Genomic DNA, 13177 nt, shown 5'->3' on the forward strand with positions numbered 1-13177 from the left:
AACCAGCTTTTAGCTTTGTTGATTTTGGCTATGGTCTCCTTTGTTTCTTTTACATTTATTTCTGCTCTAATTTTTATGATTTCTTTCCTTCTACTAACCCTCAGTTCGGTTCAGTTCAGTTCAGGCTCTCAGTCGTGTCTGACTCTTTGTGACCCCGTGAATCGCAGCATGCCAGGCCTCCCTGTCCATCACCAACGCCCGGAGTTCACTCAGACTCACGTCCATCAAGTCATGATACCATCCAGCCATCTCATCCTCTGTCGTCCCCTTCTCCTCCTGCCCCCAATCCCTCTCAGCATCAGAGTCTTTTCCAATGAGTCAACTCTTCACATGAGGTGGACAAAGTACTGGAGTTTCAGCTTTAGCATCATTCCTTCCAAAGAAATCCCAGGGCTGATTTCCTTCAGAATGGATTGGTTGGATCTCCTTGCAGTCCAATGGACTCTCAAGAGTCTTCTCCAATACCACAGTTCAAAAGCATCAATTCTTCAGCGCTCAGCTTTCTTCACAGTCTAACTCTTGCATCCATACATGACCACTGGAAAAACCATCGCCTTGACTAGACGGACCTTTGTTGGCAAAGTAATGTCTCTGCTTTTCAATATGCTGTCTAGGTTGGTCATAACTTTTTTTCCAAGGAGTAAGCATCTTTTAATTTCATGGCTGCAGTCACCATCTACAGTGATTTTGGAGCCCAAAAAAATACCCTGGGGTGCTTCATTTCTTCTTTTTCTAGTTGCTTTAGGTGTAGAGTTAGGTTATTTATTTGATTTTTCTCCTGTTTCTTGAGGTAGGCTTGTATTGCTATGAACCTTCCCCTTAGCATTGCTTTTACTGAATCCCATAGGTTTGGGGTTGTTGTGTTTTCATTTTCATTGGTTTATACTTATATTTTGATTTCTTTTTTGATTTCTTCTGTGATTTATTGGTTATTCAGAAGTGTGTTGTTTAGCCTCCATATGTTTGTATTTTTAACAGTTTTTTTTTTTTTCCTGTAGTTGACATCTAATCTTACTGCATTGTGATAAAAAAAGATGCTTGAGATGATTTCAGTGTTTTTTAATTTACCAAGGCTAGATTTATGGCCCAGGATGTGATCTGTCCTGGAGAAGTTTCTGTGTGCACTTGAGAAAAAGGTGAAATTCATTGTTTTAGGGTGAAATGTCCTATGGATATCAATTAGGTCTAACTGGTCTAACTGGTCCATTGTATTATTTAAAGTGTGTGTTTCCTCGCTAATTTTCTGTTTAGTTGATCTATCCATAGGTGTGAGTGGGGTATTAAAGTCTCCCACTATTATTGTGTTATTGTTACTTTCCCCTTTCATACTTGTTAGCATTTGCCTTACAAATTGCGGTGCTCCTATGTTGTGTGTATATATATTTATAATTGTTATATCTTCTTCTTTGATTGAGCCTTTGATCGTTATGTAGTGTCCTTCTTTGTCTCTTTTCACAGACTTTATTTCAAAGTCTATTTTATCTGATATGAATATTGCTACTCCTGCTTTCTTTTGGTCTCCATTTGCGTGAAATATCCTTTTCCAGCCCTTCACTTTCAGTCTGTATGTGTCCCTTGTTTTGAGGTGGGTCTCTTGTAGATAGCATATATAGGGGTCTTGTTTTTATATCCATTCAGCCAGTGTTTGTCTTTTGGTTGGGGCATTCAACCCATTTGCATTTAAGGTAATTATTGATAAATACGATCCCGTCGCCATTTACTTTGTTGTTTGGGGTTTGAGTTTATAAACCTTTTCTGTGTTTCCTGTCTAGAGAAGATCCTTTAGCATTTGTTGAAAGAGCTGGTTTGGTGGTGCTAAATTCTCCGAGCTTTCGCTTGTCTGTAAAATTTTTGATTTCTCCTTCATATTTGAATGAGATCCTTGCTGGGTCCAGTGATTTGGGTTGTAGGTTTTTCTCTTTCGTCACTTTAAGTATGTCCTGCCATTCCCTTTTGGCTTGAAGAGTTTCTATTGAAAGGTCAGCTGTTATCCTTATGGGGATCCCCTTGTGAGTTATTTGTTGTTTTTCCCTTGCTGCTTTTAATATTTGTTCTTTGTGTTTGATCTTTGTTAATTTGATTAATATATGTCTTGGGGTGTTTCGCCTTGGGTTTATCCTGTTTGGGACTCTCTGGGTTTCTTGGACTTGGGTGGCTATTTCCTTCTCCATTTTAGAGAAGTTTTCAACTATTATCTCCTCAAGTATTTCCTCATGGCCTTTCTTTTTGTCTTCTTCTTCTGGGACAACTATGATTCAAATGTTGGGGCATTGAACATTGTCCCAGAGGTCTCTGAGGTTGTCCTCACTTCTTTTAATTCTTTTTTCCTCTCTGCTTCATTTATTTCCACCATTCTATCTTCCATCTCATTTATCCTATCTTCTGCCTCAATTAGTCTACTGTTGGTTCCCTCCAGAGTGCTATTGATCTCAGTTATTGCATTATTCATTATTGATTCACTCTTTTTTATTTCTTCTAGGTCCTCGTTAAACTTTTCTTGCGTCTTCTGAATCCTTGTCTCCAGACTATTTATCTGTAACTCCATTTTGTTTTCAAGATTTTGGATCATTTTTACTATCATTATTCTGAATTCTTTTTCAGGTAGACTCCCTATCTCCTCCTCTTTTGTTTGGTTTGGTGGGCTTTTATCATATTCATTTGCCTGCTGAATATTTCTCTGCCTTTTCATCTTATTTAAGTTGCTGTGTTTGGGGTGGTCTTTCTGTATGCTGGAAGTTTGTGGTTCCTCCTTATTGTGGAGGTTCCTCCCTGTGGGTGGGATTGGACAAGTGGTTTGTCAAGGTTTCCTGGTTAGGGAAACTTGCATCGGTGTTCTAGTGGGTGGAGCTGGATCTCTTCTCTTTGGAGTCCAATGAAATGTCCAGTAGTGAGTTTTGAGGTGTCTGTGGGTTTGGTGTGACTTTTGGCTGCCTGTATTTTTGTGCTCAGGGTTATGTTCCTGCATTGTTGGAGAATTAGCTTGGTATGTCTTGCTCTGAAACTTGTTGGCTCTTGGGTGGAGGTTGGTTTCAATGTAGGTATGGAGGCTTTTGGATGAGCTCTTGTTGATTAATGTTCCCTGGAGCCTGACTCCCTTTTTAATACCGAATTAAGTCCAAGCTCCTGACAATGTGAGGCTGAGCCGATTCTCCCCACTCCACTGCATGTGTCCTGGCCAGCCTGTGTGTTCCCCCATCACCTGCCCTCAGGGGCGTCCCCCTTCCTCCTTATACTTGTAGATATGTAAACAGTTGGAAACGACTGAAGCGACTGAAGTGGCATGCAAACCCCAAGTATAATGAGCAAAGCATTATGGTGGAGTGCTTGAGTGATGTCTGCATTGTCTCCAGGGGCAGAGGAGGCATCCAGGGCAGCGTGGACTCCACATGACAACAGTACAGGTTTCATAAAGGCACATCATTAAAGCAAAATAAAAGGCCATTATGAACTCTGAGTAAAAGTCAGACAGGAAATCTGAGGAGGTTCTGTGTAAGTGCAGAATCATCAGTAAAATGTCACCATAGTTGCCCTGATTATGGTCTGTTTTGTAAGAACACACACACACGTGCAGAATGAAGAAGGACCTTAGATACTGCTGAGAAAGTCTCCCCTGGGAGAATCTGTGTCTCTGATGTGGCAGAGGTGCTGGTGGTCACACCAAGGGCAGATGGGATGCAAACCTGCCTGGTTCCTGGCTGTTGGCCTCAGTGCTCCTCTTCCTAGCTCTGCTGCTTTCATCCAAAGAGCTGTGATACCTGTGTTTTGGCCACTAGGGGGCATGTTCCGGTAGTCTCGTGGCAGAATGGAGGGGCAGTTCCTCAAAGAGGAACTCAGAGGTATAACCAGTAATGCTGAAGAAGCTGGAGTTGAATGGTCCTATGAAGACCTACAAAACCTTCTAAAACTAACACCAAAAACAGACATCCCTTTCATCCTAGAGGGTAGGAATGCCAAAGTAGGAAATCAAGAGATACCTGGAGTAACAGGCAAGTTCGGCCTTGGAGTACAAAATGAAGCAGAGCAAAGGCTAATAGAGTTTTGCCAAGAGAACACACTGGTCATACAAACACACTCTTCCAACAACACAAGAGAAGATTCTACACTTGGACATCACCAAATGGTCAATACCAAAGTCAGATTGATTATATTCTTTGCAGCCAAAGATGGAGAAGCTCTATACAGTCAGCAAAAAACAAGACCAGGAGCTGACTGTGGCTCAGATCATAAATTCCTTATTGCAAAATTCAGGCTTAGCATGAAGAAAGTAGGGAAAACCACTAGACCATTCAGATATGACCTAAATCAAATCCCTTACGATTATACAGTGGAAGTGACAAATAGATTCAAGGGATTAGATTTTATAGACAGAGTGCCTGAAGAACTGTGGGCGGAGGTTCATGACATTCTACAGGAGGCAATGATCAAGAACATCCCCAAGAAAAAGAAATGCAAAAAGGCAAAATGGTTGTCTGAGGAGGCCTTACAGATAGCTGAGAAAAGAAGAGAAGCTAAAGGCAAAGGAGAAAAAGAAAGATATACCCATTTGAATGCAGAGTTCCAAAGAATAGCAAGGAGAGATAAGAAAGCCTTCCTCAGTGATCAATGCAAAGAAATAGAGGAAAACAATAGAATGGGAAAGACTAGAGATCTCATCAAGAAAATTAGAGATACCAAGGGCACATTTCATGCAAAGATACACACAGTAAAGGACAGAAACAGTATGGACCTAACAGAAGCAGAAGAGAATAAGAAGAGGTGACAAGAATACACAGAAGAACTATACAAAAAAGATCTTCATGACCCAGATAATAACGATGGTGTGATCACTCACCTAGAGCCAGACATCCTGGAATGAGAAGTCAAGTGGGCCTTAGAAAGCATCACTACAAACAAAGCTAATGGAGGTGATGGAATACCAGCTGAGCTATTTCAAATCCTAAAAGATGATGCTGTTAAAGTGCTGCACTCAATATGCCAGAGAATTTGGAAAACTCAGTGGTGGCCATAGGACTCAAAAGATGAGTTTTCATTCCAGTCCCAAAGAAAGGCAATGCCAAAGAAGCTTCAAACTACTGCACAATTGTACTCAAAATTCTCCAAACCAGTCTTCAACGGTGCGTGAACCGTGAACTTCCAGATGTTCAAGCTGGATTTAGAAAAGGCAGAGGAACCAGAGATCATATTGCCAACATCCGCTGGATCATCAAAAAAGCAAGAGAGTTCCAGAAAAAACATCTATTTCTGCTTTATTGACTATGCCAAAGCCTTCGACTGTGTGGATCACAACAAACTGTGTAAAATTCTTAAAAAGATGGAAACATCAGACCATCTTGCCTGCACCCTGAGAAATCTGTATGCAGGTCAAGAAGCAGCAGTTAGAACTGGGCATGAAACAACAGACTGGTTTCAAATCAGGAAAGGAGTACATCAAGGCTGTATGTCACCCAGGTTATTTAACTTATATGCAGAGTACATCATGCGAAATGTTTTGGGCTGGATGAAGCGCAAGCTGGAATCAAGATTGTAGGGAGAAATATCAATAGCCTCAGATATGCAGATGATTCCATCCTTATGGCAGAGAGCAAAGAACTAAAGAACCTCTTGATGAAAGTGAAAGAGGACAGTGAAAAAGTTGGCTTAAAACTCAGCATTCAGAAAACTAAGATCATAGCATCTGGTTCCATCACTTCATGGCAAATAGATGGGGAAACAGTGACAGACTATTTTCTTCGGCTCCAAAATCACTGCAGATGGTGACTGCAGCCATGAAATAAAAGACACTTGCTCTTTGGAAGAAAAGCTACGACCAATCTATAGAGCGTATTAAAAAGCAGAGACATTACTTTGCTAACAAGGGTCCATCAAGTTAAAGCTATGGTTTATCCAGTAGTCATGTATGGATGTGAGAGTTGGACTATAAAGAAAGCTGAGTGCTGAAGAATTGTTACTTTTGAGCTGTGGTGTTGGAGAAGACTCTTGAGAGTCCCTTGCAAGGAGATCCAACCAGTCCATCCTAAAGGAAATCAGTCCTGAATATTCGTTAGAAGGACTGATTCTAAAGCTGAAACTCCAATACTTTGGCCACCTCATGCGGAGAACTGACTCATTGGGAAAGACCCTGATACTGGGAAAGATTGAAAGCAGGAGGAAAAGGAGACAATAGAGGATGAGATGGTTGGATGGCATCACCAACTGAATGGACATGAGTCTGAGTAAGCTCTGGGAGTTGGTGATGGACAGGGAAGCCTGGAGTGCTGTGGTCCATGGGGTCACAAAGAGTCAGACACGACTGAGCGGCTAAACTGAACTGAACTGAACGTCATAGGACATTTAGCTCAGTGATTTCCAGACTTCATTTGGCACCAGAACCCTCTCATCGGCTGAAGTTCTACATAGAAAGGCTGGGCTGGCAGTGGGAGATGGGCTTTCCTGAGAAGGGTATCCCAGCAAAACCCCTTGATCTCCATGGTAAAGTTTGGACACCACTCTCTTGTCCCCTAGACCCACCCGCTACCACCTCCCTCACCACTCTGCAAGTAGAAAGAGACCAGTTTTGCAGACATAACATATATCAACATATACCAACTTCTATACTTTAAGTGCATGCAGTTTATTGTATATCAATTATACATCAATATGGCTATAAAAGAAAGAATTTGGAAACCCTAAGAAACAAACATAAAAGGCAATGTTGTTGTTCAGTCACTCAGTCATGTCCGACTCTTTGCAACCCCATGGACTGCAGCACACGAGGCTTCCCTGTCCTTCTCCATCTCCTGAAGTTTGCTCAAACTCATATCTATTAAGTTGATGATGCCATCCAACCATCTCATCCTCTGTCACCCACTTCCCCTCCTGTCTTTAGTCTTTCTCAGCATCAGGATCTTTTCCGGTGAATTGGCTCTTCACATTGGGTGGCCAAAGTATTGGAGCTTCAGCTTCAGCATCAGTCCTTCCAATGAACATTCAGAGTTTATTTCCTTTAGGATTGACTGGTTTGATCTCCTTGCTGTCCAAGAGACTCTCAAGAGTCTTCTCCAGTACCACAATTCGAAAGCATCAATTCTTTGGTGCTCAACCTTCTTTATCGTCTAACTCTCACATCCGTACACAACTACTAGAGAAACCATAGCTTTGACTGGATGGACCTTTGTCAGCAATAAATAGTGGTTATAACAAGGAAAGCTCTACAGTAAGTCTTGGGATGATATCTGTGCATTATCTACAGGGGCCAGAGGAGGCATCCAGGACAGGATAGACTCCATGTGCCAACAGTACAGGTTTCATAAAGGCACATCATTAAAGCAAAATAAAAAGCCATTATAAACTCTAAGGGGGAGAGTCAACTAAAAATTGATATGTGTTCCAACTAGGATACCAACTAATATTTGGCATGATTTTTAAGACTTGATGGAAAATTTAAAAATATTAATAGAGTCCATCTTGCTTTGATATTAGAACTTCCCTCTGTCACTGACCCAGAGGTCGTGATAGTGAACCTTCACCCAAAAGCTATAATCCAAGCCTGTGCTTGGCCTGGCAGAGAAACATAATGACACAGTTAAGACAAAATAAATGCTCTTTACTATTGGGTTGGCCAAAAAGTTCATCCCATCTGTGGAGTGATTGTTCACAGAGTGCCTAAGTGGTGCAAGCTGGGCCGCTTGCTTTGTCTCCTAACCTTGGCTCCTCCCGTTATGTCCTTGCACCCAGGTGTACTTAAGGGAACCTGCACAGGAATAGGAAACGTCCCCTATCTCCCCACCCCCACCTGCTTTACTCTGCATCCTCAACCTCCCTGGCTTTCTCTCGCCAGGGCCCCCATCTTTCACCTTATTTATTTCCGGCCCTGCAGTTGCTATCTGGGTCAGATTTGGGAGCCAGTATTTGCATTTGCCCCTGTCTCAGCCCCCACCCCATATGGCACATTGAAGAATGGGAAAAAGAGCTGCTCTGTACACATAGGTATCTCCTGCCTCTTCCCTCAGCCGCAGAGCTCATTGAGATGTGGTTGCTGGGGCCCTGCCGACTCCCTCAGGGGGCATCATTGCCTCCCTGCCCTCCTGCTGCCTTTACAGTCATGAGTTCAGGCAAGAGCCCACTTGCTCGGCATCTTTCTCCTCGGCCCTGGCTGTAGGTCAGCCTCCCTGAACTAACAGAGGACTGCCTTCCCAGCATTTGTGGCTGGAACACATTCATCACATCTACCACAACCAAGTGCTGCTATCACACCTCCCTGGCCTGGCTGCATCATCTTTAAGTTGTGGGGAACGTTTATATCTTGACAGTGAGATTGGGTTTCCATCAGTCATATGGTGATTTGTGTGTGTGTTTTAAAAAAATTACTCAGACAAAAAGAACAGAATCTCAGTGGTTCTTAAACATCTGAATTAACCATGAGGGAGCTGAAAGCTATGTTGTTTGGGACAAGAGCAGGGTTTTTATCGGATAAGCCCAAGAAGGAATATTAAAAGGCTCCATGTTTTTGTATATTTTGATATAATTGCTCTGTACCTCCATTAGTCCCACTGGAAAATTAGTAAAAAACAGGATCTCCCTTAAAGCCAGATACTACATCCAAATGGAGACTTCCTGAATTAAAGACATCACCAAAACAATGTTAAACGTTGACATTTCCTGATATATCAAATGCCACCCTCTCCTTTATCTTCTCTTTAAACTAGTTTTAAAAAAGCTGTTTTTCCTTTCCAAAACCAGAAGCTCATTTGCTTTTTAAAACCAGTTTGCTTATTTACAGTTAGGACTGATCAAATTTAGAAACAAATACTTTAAGCTGTGGTTTCATTTGTGCTGGTTTCCACGGGAGCCTAGTAAATCCATGTGATATGTGATGCTCAGCCAGAAAAGTGACATCTGTGAGTGACCATGACCACAGCCCATCTGAAACCACCTCTACTCTCCTGCTTCTCTTTCCCAGACAAGCTGATGCGGAGTCAGAGTGTCCGTACTGGTGGGAGCCATGGGGAAGCTCAGCTGATGTCTGTTCTGTGCCTGAGGTGAAAGCTGGTCAGCAAAAGAGACTCTTTTTTTTTTCTCTCCCTCTTCTGCAGAATCCCAGCCCGGGATTGTTTGCTGTGAAGCACCCTCTGACTTACGTGGAAACCTTGATCGATTACCACCTGTGCTCCCACCCCAAGTACAAGTTCACCAAGGAGTGCCACTGTGGCTCCAGCATCCCCATCACCCAGAAGCAATTTCTCCATCACACGGTAAAGCCGTCCCAGGCTCAGCAGCAGAACTGGCCCTGGGCTGCAGGGACCAGGGGGTGGGGGACAAGGAAGTGAGGGGTCACAGCTGGAACTGGGAATAAGAGAGTTTGCAGCCACAGCTGCAGAACAAGGATAGTAACCATGGCACAGGGGCACTGGCATGCCCCAGCCCAAGAGCAGGGCAGGTGGGTTCGCCACACCACCCCTGTCTGCCTGTGCCCACTTCCCAGGCTTCATGTTGGCCCCTTTCAACATTCTTATTCTTTTTTCCTTTGAAGGCTATGCCTAATATTCATTTTATTCCCACTGTGACCATGTAAGAGAAGTCACATGGTGGTCACAATCCTGGGGTCTGACGTTCTCTCTCTTTGGTCCCTAACAAGGAGAGACAGGTCAGAAGGGACAAGGTGGTGATGTGACAAACACACAGTGAGAAAGAGGCTCTCCAGAGTCCCTTCTTCCCTGGATAACCAGCCTGACCTCAGTTTCCAGCAACATCTCCTGCAGGTGACCCTCAGCCCTTCCACACTCGACAAAACCCCACCTTAGGTCATCATCTTGGCCCTACTCCCGCCAGCCCCACTTCACACCTCTTCCCACATCACTTTCCTGCCTCTTGGGTGTACAATTCAAGCAATGACCCATGTGGTCCTCACTCCCTTCTCCTTCATCATCCCTGAGTCCAGCCACCCTGGGTCCCACCAGTCTGCTTTACACACCACGTGACTCCCTCTCTTCCACCTGGGTGCCAACACCACACGACTACCACCCCTTACCCCCCTGCAGAAGCCTTCCTGCCATTCAAATCTTATCCAGTCCTTCTCCACTTTGAAAGCCCTCCATGGTCCCTGCTGCCCACTGGAGGAGCTCCAAGCTCATGAGCTTGGCCCATGAGACCCTTCATAACCAGCCTGCCTTCCTGGCCACATTTTCTGTCAACCCCCATCACACTCCCTGCACTCAGTGACCCCTGATCACACCCCCCTTGGCATCTCAGTGCACTTGCACATGCTCACCGCCCCCCATCCCCACTGCCTGGAAGAGCCTTTGATGAACTGACCCATGCTCTCTAAATGTTGCATTAGCATCACATTCACAGTAATCAAAACAGATCAAGAGGCCTGACCTGCCCCTCCACACCGGAACCCTTGCTTCTCTGCCTCATAAGTCAGGGCACAAACCTCTCCTTCCTCCTGCTTTAATTCCTGCTGCTTCATTGAACACTGTTTACTGGAGTGGTTGTCTTTTTTAGCCTCAGAAAAATTCTATTAAGCTTAAATGATAAATCTTGCAGTTCAACTTTTAACACTGAAAATTAGCCAGCTGAGTGAAATTGAAGTGCTTCCTGGACTTTACCCATGGTCCCCCTGTGCTGGCTCTATTACAGGACATAATACCTGGAGTGATGACCTGGAAGAGGTTCCAGAGCCTGGTGTTCTTATCCCTGCCCGAAACTTCTAAGACAGAGGTGTTGCCGAGGTAAGCCCAGCTCATGTTGCCTCAGAGGGGTATGTGTGCCCCTCAGATTACAGAGATTGTGACCCCGAAAGTTGCCTACCAATAAAATATCAAATCATACTTTTGGTGCATGAGGGAAGTTCGGTAGTCAGAGGGATATGATGATGTGTAACTGATTTTCATCTCTTTATCTTGAGATAAACTTTATTTTTTTTTAACTTTTATTCATATCTAGTTGATTTACAATGGAGAAGGCAATGGCACCCCACTCCAGTACTCTTGCTTGGAAAATCCCATGGATGGAGGAGCCTGGAAGGCTACAGTCCATGGGATCGCAGAGGGTCGGACACAATTGAGCGACTTCACTTTCACTTTTCACTTTTCACTTTCATGCATTGGAGAGGAAATGGCAACCCACTCCAGTGTTCTTGCCTGGAGAATCCCAGGGACGGGGGAGCCTAGTGGGCTGCCATCTCTGGGGTCGCACAGAGTCGGACACGACTGAAGCGACTTAGCAGCAGCAGCAGTTGATTTACAATGCTGTGTTAGTTTCAGATTTACAGCAAAATGACTCAGATATGCATGTATAGATACGTGTATCTATGTAGATATATATAGGTAAATTCTTTTTTTACATTCTTTTCCATTATTGATTACCACAAGATACTGAGTATAGTTCCCTGTGCTATATAGAAGGTCCTTGTTGGTTATTTATTTAATATATACTAGTGTGTATATGTTAATCCTAATCTTCTAATTTATCCCTACCCCCTACTTTTCTCCTTTAGTAACCATAAGTTTGTTTTCTATGTCTGTGAGTCTATTTTTGTTTTATAAATAATTTCATTTATATCATTTTTAGATTTCACATACAGGTAATATCATATGATATTTGTCTTGCACTTAGTATGATCATCTCAAGGTCCATTCATGTTGCTGCAGATGGCGTTATTTCATTCTTTTTTATGGCTGAGTAATATTCCATGGTATATATCTACAATATCTTCTTTATCCATTTCTCTGTTGATGGACACTTAGGTGGCTTCCATGTCTTGGCTATTGTAAACAGTGCTACTATGAGCTTTGAAGTACACATATCTTTTCTAATTGTGTTTTTTTCCTAGATATTTGCCCAGTTGTGGGATTGTAGGATCATATCATAGCTCTTGAGATAAACTTTTAAAAAAATTAATGTCACAGGGCTTCCCTGATATTCCAGGGATTAGGAATCCTCCTGCCAATGCAGGGACACAGGTTTGATCCCTGATCTGGGGTGATTGCATCTGCTGAGGGACAGCTGAACCCATGTGCCACAACTACTGAGCCTGAACCCTGGAGCCCGTGCTCTGTCCACAACAAGAGAAACCACTGCAACAAAAAGCCCATGTGCTGCAGCTGGAGAATAACCCCCACTCGCCACAACTGGAGAAAGCCCATGTGCAGCAACAAAGACCTGGCACAGCCAAAAACAAATAAATAAATAAATAACTGGGGTTTTTTAGAAAAAAAATTAATGTCACGGTGGATCATTGACCATACTTCAATAAAAGTAGACAACCAGTCCACATAATTCAACTGAAATAATCATGGTTCATTTTCAGCATTTTAGAATTGCCATGATCTACACCCTCCATATCCACACCAAAGGATCCAGGTCTCTCCATGCCCTAGCCTGGCCATTCACCGGGAGGCCCCACAGCTGTCATCGGAGACAGAGCAGGTAGATGAGAATAGTGTTAGACCAAAGAAGGAGGAAATTTAACTAAGCACATTCTTGCTAATTTGCTTAACTAGCACCTCTTCAAAGCCCTAAGATCAAACACCTAGCTGATGCCTTTTCCTTTAGACGCAGCCTGGTCAGTGACCTGCTCCTGAGACCTGGAATTTACTTATTTGGTCCATTGTCCTTACAAATATAGTAAAATGAGTTGCTGGTGAGCAAACATGACTAGTACCCCAACACAATGACCATCAGCAGTGACCTATTGCTCAAATCCTTTGATCTGGAGTGAGGCCCACCCCAAGGGGGCAAAGCCCCACCACGGCCTCAGGAGTAGTCAGCTCTGCCTGGGCCTAAGCACTGCCACCAACCAGGGTCAGTGGGTACTTACACCCTGACTTCTGCCAGCGTGTCCTGGTTCCTCACCATCATCAGAATTCTCCTAGGTCCTCAGGAGCCGTGCGACCTCAGCCACACTCTCTGATCAGCTCTTTGGGCCAAGTCCTCTCATCCAGAACCCAGGCCCATCAGACCTGCTCAGCCTTGACGTTTTTGTTTTAGTAGAAGTAGGAGAAGACGCCCCTGTTGGTCCAGTGGTTAAGAATCTGCCTTCCAGTGCAGGGGACATGGGTTCGATCCCTGGTCTGGGAGCTTGGATCCCACCTGCCACGGGGCAACTATGCCTACAGGGGACATGGGTTCAATCCCTGGTCTGGGAGCTTGGATCCCACCTGCCACGGGGCAACTATGCCAGTGACGGGGCAACTGT

General features: G+C 43.9%; 1 protein-coding gene across 3 annotated transcripts in view; it reads left to right on the top strand.

Annotated features, from left to right (window-relative positions):
* CFAP221 (cilia and flagella associated protein 221) overlaps window positions 1-13177 on the top strand; it is a 133801-nt gene that overhangs the window by 105135 nt on the left and 15489 nt on the right. Inside the window, exons 20-22 of one of the 3 annotated variants that reach the window (XM_061439816.1) lie at window positions 9072-9230; window positions 10618-10709; window positions 11935-12232. In XM_061439816.1, the coding sequence (XP_061295800.1) occupies window positions 9072-9230; window positions 10618-10709; window positions 11935-11965 (282 nt within the window). In that variant the 3' untranslated portion in view covers window positions 11966-12232. Of the gene's footprint in view, window positions 1-9071; window positions 9231-10617; window positions 10710-11934; window positions 12233-12289; window positions 12897-13177 lie in introns of those variants that run through there. The other 2 variants (XM_061439823.1, XM_061439811.1) reach the window with 2 other exon arrangements.

Source organism: Bos javanicus, chromosome 2 (genome assembly GCF_032452875.1).
Source record: "Bos javanicus breed banteng chromosome 2, ARS-OSU_banteng_1.0, whole genome shotgun sequence".
NCBI classification, from domain to species: Eukaryota; Metazoa; Chordata; class Mammalia; order Artiodactyla; family Bovidae; genus Bos; species Bos javanicus.